This window comes from Phyllobates terribilis, unplaced genomic scaffold (genome assembly GCF_046119375.1).
Source record: "Phyllobates terribilis strain yellow unplaced genomic scaffold, ASM4611937v1 Scaffold_7__3_contigs__length_470593459, whole genome shotgun sequence".
Lineage (NCBI taxonomy): Eukaryota > Metazoa > Chordata > Amphibia > Anura > Dendrobatidae > Phyllobates > Phyllobates terribilis.
This window is the reverse complement of record NW_027362767.1, coordinates 367,956,788-367,973,740: the sequence shown is the minus strand read 5'-3', so window position 1 is coordinate 367,973,740 and position 16,953 is coordinate 367,956,788. Positions and strand designations below refer to the sequence as shown.

General features: G+C 41.8%; 1 protein-coding gene across 2 annotated transcripts in view; it reads left to right on the top strand.

The window, feature by feature from the left end:
• Positions 1-5,247, top strand: part of LOC141153226 (UAP56-interacting factor-like) — a 95,784-nt gene extending 90,537 nt beyond the window's left edge. Inside the window, exons 6-9 of one of the 2 annotated variants that reach the window (XM_073637929.1) lie at positions 1,907-1,959; positions 2,040-2,114; positions 2,618-2,738; positions 5,012-5,247. In XM_073637929.1, the coding sequence (XP_073494030.1) occupies positions 1,907-1,959; positions 2,040-2,114; positions 2,618-2,738; positions 5,012-5,107 (345 nt within the window). In that variant the 3' untranslated portion in view covers positions 5,108-5,247. The remainder of the gene's footprint in view (positions 1-1,906; positions 1,960-2,039; positions 2,115-2,617; positions 2,739-5,011) is intronic. The other variant, XM_073637928.1, reaches the window with a different exon arrangement.
• Positions 5,248-16,953: the final 11,706 nt, after the last annotated feature.

The window sequence follows — 16,953 nt, the reverse complement described above, 5'->3', positions numbered from 1 at the left end:
TGATTACTAGAACCAAAAATTATCATTTTTCCATAGGATAGTAGATAAGTTACTGATTGCTCGGGGTCCAACCACTGGGACCCCTAGCGATCCCAAGAATTGGGCTGTGGATTCCAGGAACCAGTCTCTGCAAAGCTCCACCATGAAAAGAACAGAGGTGCGCACACTCGACCTCCTTTATTTTCTGTTGGAGAAAGCCGAATACAGTGCTTGGCTATTTCCAGCAGTCCTATAGAAAGTGACCGGAGCAGAGGCAGAGTATGAGCACCTCCGTTCCGTTCAAGACTGGGCCATGCAGAGCCGGGTTCCTGGGATTTAAAGCCTCCTTCTTGGGATCTCTGGAGATTCCAGTGGTTGACACCACAGAAATCTGTAAGTTATAATGATACCAAACAGTGACATCACTGTGTTTATTATCCCTGCACTGTGACATCACTGTGTTCATTACCTTTGTACTATGACATCACTGTTTGCATTATCCTTGGATTATCCCTGCACTGTGATATCAGTGTTCATTACCTTTCTACTATGACATCACTGTGTTCATTATCTTTGCACTGTGACATCACTGTGTTTATTATCTTTGCAGTGTGACATCACTGTGTTTATTATCCCTGCACTGTGACATCACTGTGTTTATTATCTTTGCAGTGTGACATCACTGTGTTTATTATCCCTGCACTGTGACATCACTGTGTTCATTACCTTTGTACTATGACATCACTGTTTTCATTATCCTTGGATTATCCCTGCACTGTGATATCAGTGTTCATTACCTTTGTACTATGACATCAATGTGTTCATTATCTTTGCACTGTGACATCACTGTTTTATTATCTTTGCACTGTGACATCACTGTGTTTATTATCCCTGCACTGTGACATCACTGTGTTCATTACCTTTGTACTGTGACATTGCTGTTTGCATTACCCTTGGATTATTCATTCACTGTGACATCACTGTGTTCATTACCTTTGTACTATGACATCATCGTTTGCATTATCCTTGCATTATCCATGTGCTGTGACATCACTGTGTTCATTACCTTTGTACTGTGACATAACTGTTTGCATTATCCTTGGATTATCCCTTCACTGTGACATCACTGTGTTCATTACCTTTGCACTATGACATCATCGTTTGCATTATCCTTGCATTATCCCTGTGCTGTGACATTATTGTAGTTGTTAGCCACTAGCTATGACATAACTGAGTGTAATAACCCTTTCCTGTGACATCACTGTGACCATTATTCTCATACTATGATGTCACTGAGTGTAATAACCCTTTCCTGTGACATCACTGTGACCATTATTCTCATACTATGATGTCACTGAGTGTAATAACCCTTTCCTGTGACATCACTGTGAGCATTATTCTCATACTATGATGTCACTGAGTGTAATAACCCTTTCCTGTGACATCACTGTGACCATTATTCTCATACTATGATGTCACTGAGTGTAATAACCCTTTCCTGTGACATCACTGTGAGCATTATTCTCATACTATGACGTCACTGAGTGTAATAACCCTTTCCTGTGACCTCGCCATGTACTGTGATTTTCTGTGTTTTTGTTATTTCTGCTACTCTTGGTTTCTGACATCGCTTTGTGCATTACCCCAGGACTGTGACATGACATTACTTCACTTTATTAATTAGCCTTGTTCGGTGATATCACTATATTATCCCCATGCAGAAATATCAATGTTTATTCTGCCTGTATCATGACATCATCGTGTTTGTTAGCCTGGTGCTGTGACATCACTTCTTATTGGAGTCAGTCTTAGTGAAGCTCCATTTCCGGTTTTGCTCCGGGGCTTCTGTGATAACTTGCTGCCACATAAAATTTCTATAGAAAAAGTTAATGCATTTAATGCTTTTTTCTTTCCTTTCCATTTCAAGTTGACACAACAAGTCGCTATAAATCGTGGGAAGAGACAGACAAATGCTGGAAGGTCATTAACATTACTGGCTTATTATCATTAAAGTCATTTGGATCTTGCAATGAATAAATGAATATATCCTTCTCCACCAGGTGGCAGAACAATGACGGTTTTGGATCCACTTTAACTGTTTCAGTTCCCAACCCTAAAGCAGGTTTTATTCCTCAGTGAGTAGAGATTTCCATCTCACGTAACGCTCAATAATGAGTACTTTAATTATTAAAGGGGACCTGTCACCAAGTCAAAAGTGGACAGCATTTGCTGTTATTTTATTTCTGCTGCTCCCCTGTGTACTACATTTTTTGTTTTTTTCTAAATCCCCCATATGGTTTAAGAGTTCTGGATCTTTTTACTTAGTGTATATTTTTATGGTCTTTACAAAGGGGGCAGTGCTCATAGGAGCAATGTAAAGACACACCCCTCAAAGAATCATATTAGCCATGCCCCTTTTGTAAAGATTTAAAAATTAGCACTAATAAAAAGGCTCATATCTCTGGAACCGTATGATGATATTTAAAACATCAAAATAGGGCATACTCAGGAGAGTAGGCGGAATACAGAGAAAGCAAAAACTGGCCACTTTTGACCTGGTGATCATTCCTCTTTTAAGAAGCGTTTCAATCAATGAAATTAATGAATGATTTTGAGTTTTTATCTCCCAATTTCATAGACCCAAAAAGCCAGCAATGAAACGGCCAGGAGGGAGATTTAGAAAAACAGGAGCGCAGTCCACAGATCCCCCTCCAAAGGGAGTTCCTCTAAGATTTAATTTCCGGGCCATGGCCAATCGTGTGAGTTACAAGCTGTGATTGAATTTGTGGTATATGTTGGATTTTCTGTTTGAGCTAAATTTCAATGAGTTACAAGTTACAATGGTCTGACCTCTTCAGTGTTGAGCTAGATCATTGTAAAATTACTGGAAGGAAAAAGAGCGCAAACTACGGCTTTAACTGATAAAACCGGTGTCAGTAAAAAAGGTTTTAAGCTCACCTTTACAGGTTGCCTCCTGCAACCTTATATATATCAATACCAGCTGCTATTTGTTATATTATGTCCTGATGAAGAAGTCGGAAAGACTTCGAAACGCATTGATTTTAAAAGTGTAGCAAACAGAAATAAAATCCTTTAATGGAAGCACTGGATTCATGAGATGTCCTTTCCACGTGGTGGACCAGCAGTGCAGGAAAACCGTTTAAATTCCACTTGAGCTTGATCATCAGATATCAAGGCCATATCCACATGCCAGTATTTCATCAGTACTTGTAGGCCAAAACTTAGAGTGGCCTCAAAACGCAGAAGAGTTTTTTTTCAATTATAGTACTACGAAACCACTAGACATTCCCATCTTGTTTGTACTTGCGTATAATTATTTGTACAGATGAACAAGGCACTTTCAGGTAACTTCAAATTATACACAAGGATGAGCCAGACTTGTGCAAGTCCACAATTCTCTTCCTGATATCTTGGCTGATTTCATTAGACTTTCCCATGATGCTACACAAAGAAGCACTGTGTTTCAGGTGTGCATTAAAATACATCCACAGATGTGTCTATAATTAACTCAGATGTTACAAAAAAAAAAGGTTCCAAACATATGACATCATCATATGGGCAGTCCAGACTTGTTTAAAGGCATAGTAATCTTAGTGTATATAAACTTTTGACTTTGCAGTAAGTAATAAAAATGCCTTAAAACATTCTCTCTCTCTCTCTCATTATTCTGGCATTTGGCAAATATTAAAAATGATGGTAATCCTAATTGACCTAAAACGGGAAAGGTTTATTCTGATTTCATGTCAGATATTGAGAAAAACATGCATATGTGTCTTTTTCTATAGTGTATGTAAACTTTTGGTTTCAACTGTATAAGTACAAGAGGCCTTATGTGAATATGAACGTACACATGTGTGTGGACCGATAAACCTGGTGGCCGATCCTCTTAAATGTTTTGTTCTTTTCTTATGGGCCAAAGAGAGTGGCATAACTAAAGTCCTATGGGCCCCAGCGCAAAATTTGGATCTGGGTCCCCCACCAGCATGATAGTCAGTTGTTGTGGGCCCTATATTAATGTCCATCGTCCTTCCCCCTATCCTGTAATAATGTCCCCCATCCTGTAATAATGTTCTGGGAGCCAGTGGTTCTCTGAGCCACAATACATTTCAGCTGAATGTGCGTCTCGAGCTGAAAACGGCACTGGTGTCAACGGGGCTCTTGACTCCATGGGTCCAGTTGCAGTTGCATCCTTTGCATCTGCAATCATTAGACCTTGGCCAAAGGGACCTTTAAAGATCCCCCTAGACTCCAGTGACCAAGTATGACTGGAGCACCCACTATAGCCATCTCCCTGCTTATTTCCAAAGCAGATCTTCTGGAAAGTAGAGTACTGCATAGATTCTCATCACCCTATAATAAAGTGGACGAGACCACCCAGCATAGGGTTCCTTTCCTCCAAGGGTCTTATAGCTTCAATATGATCTATTTCTAAGGTATATGTGTGTCTTCTCTCAGTGCAATTGTGAAGATACAATCAATAATTCTTGAAAAGTAATAGCACTTAAATCCAGGACTACATTATTTTTTATATGCCTAGGAACTAACAGGCAAGTGCTGTAGTTGCTAACTACTTGCCTGTTGTGCCTATCTCCGCCGGCACAGAGTGATCACAGACTGCACCTGCCGGCGATACAACGGCTTCTGTTGACGTCACATTGAAGGAGTAGCGGTTTATCATCCACTCTGCTCTGTTGACAGAGCGTGACTACTGACGTCATGCTGATTGACAGTCGGCTGCCCGCTGCCTATCTGCGGGGAGCCAACTGTCAATTAACATGATGTCGGCAGTCGCCCCATTGACAGAGCAGCATGGAAGTAGAAGAGCATGGGGCAGCTGAAAAAAACTCCTGGACAACCTCTTTAATGGGTTATCCTTGTCTTCGGAGGTATCTGTTTAGTTAGATGTCTTATGTTGTGTACCAAGATTTTAGATTTATTTTGATTAAACATTCACATTTCACTGCTGTACTGCAGAAGAAGAAAAGCTCACGTGATATTGTGTATTTTTCAGACTAATGTCACACTAAATGAACGATTTTCTACTCTCAAGATTAAAGGACAGTATACACCAGCGAGAAGAGGGGGGCGGACAGTCATGCTCGCGTAACATCAACTTCTTGTGGACAGAAGATTGTACCGTATTACGTGTAAACCGCTGCTGCTCTTCTCCGGGACTTTGGTTGTGATTAGAGACAAGTTACTTAATTCAATGCACTAAAGAATCACGGAGCACAACTCCCATCATACTCATTTATAATAAAGTTTTAAACTGTCTAATTGTCTTATTTTGGAATTGTTACACATTGGGCCTAGGGGTTTCTCTTAGGACTTTATAACTAATTTCATTTTTTATATACGGATACATGACTCGTTAACCTGAAATTACAGTTTAGCTATTAATAGGCTGGTTTGCTCGAATTTCACTTAACTGTAAGCAAGTTAGCTCCAACTAGCTTTCAAGTGTAGCCTAGTATCTGCTCTGTAAGTCAGTGTCCAACCCATTAATGAGTCTATAGGCATATTGCAATGCTTGTTAATAGGTCATCCATTGACATACCGGTCAGCTACCTCCATTGTGAGCCACGTTTCCATGAGAGCTATATTGCATATTTTTCCATTGTGCATTGGCAATAAGACTCCTTACTCAATTAGTCTTCTTAAAGTGTTTCTCCCAAGTTGTTAAAACATTATTCCCAAATAAGTTATCTCCTTGCTGATTACTTTGGGGTCTGAAATATGGGATCCCTAGCAATCCCAAGAACTGGTGTCACGGGTGTGTCAGATGTAACAGATGTAACAAACAGTCGTTCTGCATCTATCTGGCTGCGAAAGGTCTCTGCGTTTGGCATTGTTGACGCCTTCTTCATCCTTCTGACTTTTGGACCCAGCGGCAAACTCCCTCCTGCTCTGATTGACACACCTTGAACCGGGTGTTTATAAACTCTCAGTCTGCTTCAGGGAGTCACCGGTGATATTCCCTTGTGAAGGCTTGGAGCTATAGCTGTCAGCTTACTTTCTCTCTGGTGCCCTTGGAGGATGTTTGGTGTTATCTCTCTGGAGTCTGCTCAAGCTAAGTTTCTCCCCCCTAGTTTGTCTCCCTTGTTGTCTTTAGTTTATAGTGGGGACTGACCAGTGCTCATCCCCCCTTCCTCCCTATCCATGGCCTAGCTCTAGGGATATACAGAGCTTAGGTGTCCTGTTCGGAGATTGGAACCAATATAGGGACAGTAGGGTAGGCAGGGTGTTATTAGATCTGCCTAGGGGTCTCCATTGCCCTTTTCGCTAGTGTCTGGGCTTCCTTCCCCTCATCCCTTCGTGTTGCACTTAGTCTTTCCCTCATTGTGCATGACAACTGGGCTCTATAGCGCCATCCAGAATTGAGCAGAGGTACACAAATGGTCAAAATTGTTGGTACCCGTCGTTTAATGAAAGAAAAACCCACAATGGTAACAGAAATAACTTGAATCTGACAAAAGTAATAATAAATTAAAAATCTATGAAAATGAACAAATGAAAGTCAGTCATTGCTTTTCAACCCTGCTTCCACAGAAATGTAAAAAAAAATTAAACTCATGAAATAGGCCTGGACAGAAATGATGGTACTCTTAACTTAATATTTTGTTGAACAACCTTTTGAGGCAATCACTGCTGCAATCAAACGATTCCTGTAACTGTCAATGAGACTTCTGCACCTCTCAACAGGTATTTTGACCCACTCCTCATGGGCAAATTGCTCCAGTTGTCTCGTGTTAGAAGATTGCCTTTTCCACACGGCATGTTTCAGCTCTTTCCAAAGATGCACAATAGGATTTAGGTCAGGGCTCATAGAAGGCCACTTCAGAATAGTCCAATGTTTTCCTCTTAGCCATTCTTGGGTGTTTTTAGCTGTGTGTTTTGGGTCATTGTCCTGTTGCAAGAGCCTTGACCTGCGACTGAGATCAAGCTTTCTGACAATGGGCAGCACATTTCTCTCTAGAATCCCTTGATAGTCTTGAGATTTCATTGTACCCTGCATAGATTCAAGACACCCTGTGCCAGATGCAGCAAAGCAGCCCCAGAACATAACAGAGCCTCCTCCATGTTTCACAGTAGGGACAGGGTTATTTTCTTGATATGCTTCATTTTTCCGTCTGTGAACAAAGAGCTGATGTGCCTTGCCAAAAGCTTTCATTTTTGTCTCATCTGTCCATAGGGCATTCTCCCAGAAGCTTTGTGGCTTGTCAACATGTAGTTTGGCAAATTTCAGTCAGGCTTTTTATGATTTTTTCAACAATGGTGTTCTGCTTGGTCATCTCCCATGAAGTCCACTTTAAATTAAACAATGACGGATGGTGTAATCTGACACTGATGTTCCTTGAGCTTGAAGTTCACCTTTAATTTTTTTAGAAGTTATCCTGGGCTCTTTTGTTACCATTCGTATTATCTGTCTCTTTAATTTGTCCTCAATTTTCCTCCTGCGGCCACGTCCTGGGAGGTTGGCTACAGTCCCATGGATCTTAAACTTCTGAATAATATGTGCAACTGTAATCACAGGAACATCAAGCTGCTTGGAGATGGTCTTATAACCTTTACCTTTAACATGCTTGCCTATAATTTCCTTTCTAATCTTCTGAGACAACTCTTTCCTTTGCTTCCTCTGGTCCATGTTGAGTGTGGTACATTGTAATGACCGGAGGTCCGAGAGAGATCCAGTGAGTCACAAACTGAGACAGAGACAGAAATAAACAACACTTTCTTTACTAAAACAGGGATTAGACTAAAATTCAGTATTGCATGAATCAGTCTCAGGTTCTACCTGGGACACTGTCTCTACTAAATACACACAATCAGCAAAAGCTGAAATCAATGTGCCAGTCTCAAGGTTTCCAGTTTATGTGAATTATTCTAAAGATCTGGAACAATTTTAACACTGTGTCAATCTAGTGAGGGTGTTCTATAGGGACCCCTGAGATGGCACACTGAGTACAATCCTACCACTATTAACAATAACAATGCATGAAACTATACCAATTGCTCTTATTCCCCTAGTATAGGTAGGGATACCTGGGTATCTTAAAGTTACGGTACCGTTAACCTCAGATGTGGTCTATCACAGGCCTGTGAATCGCGGTGGCTGCAGCTAGTCCCGGGAAAACTTTGGCGCCAAATAAAAGCAATGTTTACAAAAACAGCAAAGGTTCCTTGTCTTGTCGGCCGATGCCGAGCCCACACACCGGGCACTTTAGTCCTGTAGCCTCAGGTTAAGGTCTGGGAAGAACTCTTCACAAGGCTTGTCAGTATCCTCTCAATGTGAATGGCACCGGACCCCTTCTCTCCTCTTGCAGTCACTCACTGTTTTCCAGACCACCGACCACGCACTCCGTCACAGAGATGATATTCTCAGTGTCTTTCCCTCTCACTTGACACTTGGCTCCTTTAGCACAAAGTCTCTAGTCACTCAGCATGGACTTCCACAAAACTCCAAAGAGCCACACAGCTTTCCCCAGCTCAGCACTTGTTCTTAAGCAGGGACACAGCTTCACCAGGGCCAGGGGTTAACAACCCCCACAGGAAAGCTTGTAGAGAGAGAGTCTTATTGCAGTTCAGTCCTTGCAGTTCTCCTCAGACGCCCTGTCCAGCTTCTCACACAGCAGACACCCTCAGAACACACAGGGTCTCCTGCTCTGCCCCTGCTCTGAGCTCAGCCAGGCAAAACTCACAGGGTCCTAATGCACTCCTGCTGCTATCACAGTTCACACTCTCACACACACCATGTCACCAAACAGCACAGTGAGTATCTGTAGCCCTATATACAGGCCCACTGACTGATAACAAGATTGTAGACACCTTTGATGCTAATTAGTGAACACAACTTGATTAAACATGTCCCTTTTGTCACATTAGTTTCAGTGGTACCATCATTTCTGTCCAGGCCTATTTCATGAGTTTAATTTTTTTAAACATTCTGTGGCAGCAGGGTTGAAAAGCAATGCCTGATTTTAATTTGTTCATTTTCATAGATTTTTAATTTATTATTACTTTTGTCAGATTAAAGTTATCTCTGTGACCATTGTGGGTTTTTCTTTCATGAAACGAGGGGTACCAACAATTTTGACCACGTGTGTATATATGCTCAGCTTCTGCTCTGTTCATTGCCAATTGGGAGTGCCGAGTACAGCACTCAACATTCTCTGGCATTCTTCTACACGTGGAATGGAGGGGAGGTCCAACATGTGCACCTCTGCCCCATTCATGACAGGTCTGCAGAGCCACGATTTCCAGGTCTCTGGGGTCACATCGGTTGAACTCCCAGCAATCAGAAATTGATAGGTTATAACTTGATTTCTTTTTTTCTGGGGGTAGTGGGGGGGGAGTTACCCTTTAAGGAGAACTAATTGGAGATAACTTTATTATCATATACTGATACTGTATATGACCCATAAACCGAGAACTCCCTGGCAGTTTGATTGACAGCTCGAGATCCAGCTTTATGGCCATTGTGCAGAGCGAGCTGTCAATCAAAGTGCCAGGGAGTAATTACAGCCGCCACTCACAATATAGTGACTGTAACCGCTCAGTGCGCCCCTGTGACTTAAAGTGAGCGGCTCCCGGAAGGATATAAATTCATTTTTTCTCTATAGCTGTGATTCCAGTAAGGCGGCCGGGCAGCATTTTAACGCAAGTTACCATCAAAATAACCAGGTAAATAGCAGTTTTACACATGATAGGCTCCCTATAACTTACAGCGTAGCTACCTCCATTTTCAAATATTTTTTTATCCTTCCAGGAGAGAGCAAATTTGCATATTTTTCATATAGAGCATATATTGCGTTGGCAGCTAGACTCCACAGAGGTGCTGCAGAGCCCTGTCTAATGGGAGCAGAGGTAGAACATGCTCGCCACCTGTAAATTCTGTCTACATAAGACTGTTGGAGGTATACAAGTGTTGCACTCACCTATCTCTGGCCATCTCATAGAGAATGAATGGAGCTCTGCAGCACCACATTATTGGAATCATCGAGGATCTTATTCCTTGATCAGTATTTGCAAATTCTGTACACCAAAGACCATTCCTTAAAGCAGTTTCCACTAGAAACCTTGTTACTTTTGAGCACCACAAAAAACTCAGTGTGCACATACCCTAAAAATCCAATTAAAAACTATGTTCCCTCATAGTTTTTCGAGAATTTTTTGGAGCGGAAACTGAGAGGAAACTCTCCAAATCCTTCTCAAGCATACAACACTCCCCAAAAAGCTGGAGGTGCAGCTCAGTTTCCTCTAAAAAGAAATTCAGCATAAAGCACGTGCACATAACCAAAGGGTCACTTCCAAAAAATCAAGTTATCTGCTAACCATGGGATAGGGGATAACTTACTGATCACTATGTGTCTGACCACGTAGACCCCCAGGAATCCCAAGATTGGGGCTGTGGAACCCCGAGAACTGAGCTCTGTAGCCACATCCTGAACGAAGAGGATGTAGTCATGCTCGGCCTCTGCCCCATTCATTGTAAGGGCTCAAGCATGCACACAACTGATTTTCATGTATGAGTGCTATACGAGATTTTCACAGATAGCACTCTTCCCTATAACATTCTGTGGGGTTGTGCACATGTCCAATTTTTTCCTCGGAGTGAGTTATCCGAAGAAAAAAATTCGGATCCAGGGATCGGATCAAAATCGGCAATGCAAGTCTATCGGTTCGTAAAAAAAAATCAGACTGCACTCAGATTACATCCGAGTGCGGTCCAATTTTCATAGACTGACAGAGAGGACAAAGTGGAAAAACTTTTTTTTCCCTTTCCACATATGAGATAAACCGATTCCGCTCTGATTGAAACTCTGATCAAAGTCTGATCAGAATAATCAATCAGTTTTTCCTGTATGTGGATAAATCGGTGGTGTGAATCTACCCTGCCGGAAATAGGCAGTCCCACAAACAATTAAAGGAATGATGCCCCACATGCGCAGCTCCTCTCCATTCAGGACGTGGAGTTCTAGAGTCAGAGGGCTGCAGTGTTCATCAAGTCATCCCCATCAGGGACGGTGGATACATTTTGGCGGAATAACTCATTATAGCGCTTTAGAAGGAATGCATAATAATAATAATTTATGCAACATTCATTTTAAGAGAAAACCAAAAGAGTCATGCATTATTCAAAACCACAGTCTTAGGCTATGTGCCCACGTTGCATAAATGAAGCAGAAAATTTCTGCTTCATTTCTGCAAGTCCTCTCCCGGAAAAACGCATGCGGAATTCCGCACGCGTTTATCGCGTATTTTCCACATGCGGAATTGCCTTGCGTTTTTTATGCATTGGACAAAGGCAATTCTGCTTGCGGAAACGCAAAATTAAATGACATGCTGCGGATTTTTGAACGCAGCATAAACGCTGCGGAAAAATCCGCAGCATGTGCATAGAACATGCGGAATCCCCTTGGGGACCATGGGGTGCGGGTTACCAAGCGTTTTACAAGCGTTTCCGCTGCGGAAATTCCGCATCAAAAACGCTTGAAAAACGCTACGTGGGCACACAGCCTTATAACATCTCATTAGGTGAAACAGCAACAAAATTGCTCAATAAAATCCAAATAGAATTCACCCAAATGTTAATAATCACTTGTGGCACTTAGTTCCCAGCAGGTGGCAGTCTAGTAACGCAGCAGCAGCAGCAGGTTATTGATGGTCTGTAGTGACAGCTGTAGTGAACCTGCCCCTAGAAAAACAGATGATGCTATGGAGCTAATAAATACCAGCACAATAAATCACCTACAGGCTCCCAAATACAAGACCAGTAACATAGCATGGAAAGGCAAATAATCCAAATTTCTGATGACACATCCCCTTTAAGGGAGCGCACTTATTTGTCTAGACACACTGTACACACACATAAGATTGCAGCAATAAGCTCTATAATGCACGTCTCGGTTGCAAATAAACGAATAGATTCTGAGGTCTGCCGGTAACAATAACTAATAGCGATGCTCATTGATTTTTCCTACATTCATTTAACCATTTGATCCCTGGATGTTCCAAGCAGTGGCATAATTTAAAGGGTTTGTCCAGGGCCACACACTTTTGCATGGGGTGGTGGTGAGTGACGAAGATGATGTCCCATCCACAGATACCTGCCAAGGCACATACAAGATTGACAGAGCTCATGCCCATGGTCCTATCAGTAGAAGGTATCAGCAGAAGCCACGTCATTGGCACTATTTAACCTCCCCAGACATGAAGTTCTGGTGTCCAGTTATACATTTGAGGATAGGGAAAGGGTCGTAGAGGAGCAGGGATAGGCATGGAGGGTATGCTTACTGAAAAGATGACATGGTCATGGGGGGGGGGGGGGGGGGCAAAAAAAGTACGTACAGTACAGACCGAAAGTTTGGACACACCTTCTCATTTAAAGATTTTTCTGTATTTTCATGACTATGAATATTGTACATTCACACTGAAGGCATCAAAACTATGAATTAACACATGTGGAATTATATACTTAACAAAAAAGTGTGAAACAACTGAAAATATGTCTTATATTCTAGGCTCTTCAAAGTAGCCACCTTTTGCTTTGGTGACTGCTTTGCACACTCTTGGCATTCTCTTGATGAGCTTCAAGAGGTAGTCACCGGAAATGGTTTTCACTTCACAGGTGTGCCCTGTCAGGTTTAATAAGTGGGATTTCTTGCCTTATAACTGGGGTTGGGACCATCAGAAGTGTTGTGCAGAAGTTTGGTGGATACACAGCTGATAGTCCTACTGAATAGACTGTTAGAATTAGTATTATGGCAAGAAAAAAGCAGCTAAGTAAAGAAAAACGAGTGGCCATCATTACTTTAAGAAATGAAGGTCAGTCAGTCCGAAAAATTGGGAAAACTTTGAAAGTGTCCCCAAGTACATTTGCAAAAACCATCAAACGCTACAAAGAAACTGGCTCACATGAGGACCGCCCCAGGAAAGGAAGACCAAGAGTCACCTCTGCTTCTGAGGATAAGTTTATCCAAGTCACCAGCCTCAGAAATAGCAGGTTAACAGCAGCTCAGATTAGAGACCAGGTCAATGCCACACAGAGTTCTAGCAGCAGACACATCTCTTCAACAACTGCTAAGAGGAGACTTTGTGCAGCAGGCCTTCATGGTAAAATAGCTGCTAGGAAACCACTGCTAAGGACAGGCAACAAGCAGAAGAGACTTGTTTGGGCTAAAGAACACAAGGAATGGACATTAGACCAGTGGAAATCTGTGCTTTGGTCTGATGAGTCCAAATTTGAGATCTTTGGTTCCAACCACCGTGTCTTTGTGCGACGCAGAAAAGGTGAACGGATGGACTCTACATGCCTGGTTCCCACCGTGAAGCATGGAGGAGGAGGTGTGATGGTGTGGGGGTGCTTTGCTGGTGACACTGTTGGGGATTTATTCAAAATTGAAGGCATACTGAACCAGCATGGCTACCACAGCATCTTGCAGCGGCATGCTATTCCATCCGGTTTGTGTTTAGTTGGACCATCATTTATTTTTCAACAGGACAATGACCCCAAACACACCTCCAGGCTGTGTAAGGGCTATTTGACCAAGAGGGAGATGATGGGGTGCTACGCCAGATGACCTGGCCTCCACAGTCACCAGACCTGAACCCAATCGAGATGGTTTGGGGTGAGCTGGACCGCAGAGTGAAGGCAAAAGGGCCAACAAGTGCTAAGCATCTCTGGGAACTCCTTCAAGATTGTTGGAAGACCATTTCCAGTGACTACCTCTTGAAGCTCATCAAGAGAATGCCAAGAGTGTGCAAAGCAGTCATCAAAGCAAAAGGTGGCTACTTTGAAGAACCTAGAATATAAGACATATTTTCAGTTGTTTCACACTTTTTTGTTAAGTATATAATTCCACATGTGTTAATTCATAGATTTGATGCCTTCAGTGTGAATGTACAATTTTTATAGTCATGAAAATACAGAAAAATCTTTAAATGAGAAGGTGTGTCCAAACTTTTGGTCTGTGCTGTATATACCAGAAGAGTGGCTGCAAAAGTTGTATGTATGGCTAGCAAGCAAGTGAGAAATCTATTTTCATAAAAAATGAAATGTAAGCACCAGGATGGATTTCTTTCCACATGTGGTAAGGGTTACAAAAGTGTCATCCAGCCCTTAGATAAGGCCAAATTTTTACTCTTATGGTTGATGCAGACCACCGTATTTTCGGTCTAATGTTATTCTATGGGGCCGTGCACGTGTATGACTATTTCCTCGGACTGACTCTGTCCAAGGAAAAATACGCGGCATGCATGATTTACACTCGGACATGCAATTCAATGAGTCCATGGAAAAAATCGGATCGCTCTTGGATAACAGAATGGGGAAGAAAGAGAATTTTTTTTTCCATCTTCTACTCATTCGAGAAAATCGTATCACACTCTGATCACCCTCTGAGCAAATTGTGACCCGGGTGGGATTAGCATAATTGGACCGATTTTCTCGGTGGTGTGACCCCAGCCTTATTATGAGTCTCCCAATCCTTATGTACATGTGGAGGTTGAGTAAATCCTGAGTTCCATATCATTAATGACTTGGCTGTTGTAATCTATAATATGATTGTGTAAAATATAAACAATCTACTTTATAATAGTAGAATTACTCAAACCTAAGACTTGATTGTATTGTACATCTTACATCATTTATTAATGAGGGAGACTCGTAGTCAGCGCTTTCTACTGTCATTCCTTACTGTTACTGCCCGGATGAGTCAGGTTTCTTTGCTGATGGCAGTGATCGGGGATATAGAAATCCCAAAGGTTTTCTTTCTGCAGAGTAATTAGCTGCCAAGAGGATTCTGACTTAAAGGGGAAATCCATTGCATCTCTAAACTCTCCAGTTGGGAACACTTTTTACAGAGAATTAAAGAGGTTTATTGGTTAGCTGATTGAAATGATGAGATTGTATTACAATTCCAACAAGAATAGGGCACTGTTGTCAGGAATGCAGAGATCAATCAGGAAAACACACCTTTGCTTAAGTCCAGAGGAGCTTTTGAACAATCCATAGTTTTTCATCCAGAAGAAAAACAGATTATTTTTCATCCGAATATTGTTCCATGGATAACTGAAAAGGCCAAAGAATACAACAAGGATTCATCGATAACAGCAAAGCCTTCAACTGTGTTGATCTGATCACCAGAAACTTTGGAATAGCATGAAGAGATGGGTGCGCCAAACCATCTGGTCAGCCTCATTAGGAACCTTTACATCGACCAAGAAGCAACAGTCCGAACGGAACATTGCGACACGGTATGGTTCAAAGTAGAGCGAGGCATCAGACAAGGCGGCATCCTGTCACCATCTTTCTTCAATTTATGAGCACAAACTATTTTCAGGAAGGTGCTACTTGTCAAGAAAAGAAGGCGGAATCAAAATTGCTGGACGAATCATCAACAATCTTAAATATGTAGACAATACATTGATAGCAACAAGCGTAGATGGAATGAAGGACTTATTATAGAGTGTCAAGATGGAAAGTTCGAACATGGGACTGCTACTCAACACTAGAGATGAGCGTTGTTCGACTCGAACTGTTCGCCAATCTCAAATTCGAGCTGTTTTGGGCGGTGTTCGAGCCGTTCGGCGAACATGAACGATTTGAGAAAAATTCGGCTGTTCGAGGTTATGTTCGATAACTGTTCGTGCACCAAAATCATAACTGGATTTTTTCTCAGTAATGATGAAAATTAATGTTAATACGCAGTTTGAGTGTACAGCGGGGTGGGGGGAGGGGCAGGGGATGGATCTCTGCAGGAACAATGAAGATCTCCATTTTTTTTTCTCTTTCCTGCATTTACAGTGGGGAGGTGCAATCTGTCAGCCTATCAGCAGCGCACACACGGAGCGAAGTGCTTTTTTTCACACAAGCAAGGGCATGTGTCATTGGCAGTGTATGTCACATGTCCTTGCCCTATAAGACCAAGCCATTTTCCCCGTCGCCACCATTTTCTCACTGCTGCAGCTGCGTGTTAGACGGCACCGCTGTTGCTGTGTGCGCTATACTTTGTTTATTTCAAGCCAATTTTCGCACAAATCTACAGATAGCTTGGGTGTAGGGAATAGTTGTGATTGCAGTCCTTTCAAGGACTAGGTTACAGCATTTCATACGACTTTTATCAGGCAGGTCTGTACTCTTAAATAGATAGGTTGTGGGAGTAAAGACTAATTTTAATTGCAGTCCTTTTGAGGGCTAGGTTACATCAGTTCCTATCACTTTTTGCCAGGCAGGTCTGTGCCAGTGCTGTGCAAGTTTTTTTCACAGCATTTGGCTGAATCTAGCAAAGCTAATCCTTTTTGGCCTATTGCAGAGTGTGTTAGTCAGTGGAGTAGCCTATCTGTGTTGCAAGCTACACCACCTGTGTATAGAATACCAATTTTTTTACTGCACCTAGTGAAGTAAAATCTTTTGGGCATAGCATTATTCTATTAGTCCATCTATACTAACCTCCACCAGGTTGCAAATTGAATATAATTTTTTTCTGCATCTAGCTCTGAAAAAATATTTCGGCTTCTAGCAGTGTGTGGGACTTTCTCTATTAGTCCATCTATACTAACCTCCATCAGGTTGCAAACTGAATATAATTTTTTTCTGCATCTAGCTCTGAAAAAATATTTGGCCTTCTAGCAGTGTGTGGGACTTGTTCTATTAGTCCATCTATACTGACCTCCATCACGTTGCAAATTCAAAATAATTTTTTTCTGCATCTAGCTCTAAAAAAATATTTGGCCTTCTAGCAGTGTGTGGGACTTTCTCTATTAGTCCATCTATACTGACCTCCATCAGGTTGCAAATTAAAAATAATTTTTTCTGCATCTAGCTCTGAAAAAATATTTGGCCTTCTAGCAGTGTGTGGGACTTTCTCTATTAGTCCATCTATACTGACCTCCATCAGGTTGCAAATTAAAAATAATTTTTTGTCTGCATCTAGCTCTGAAAAAATATTTGGG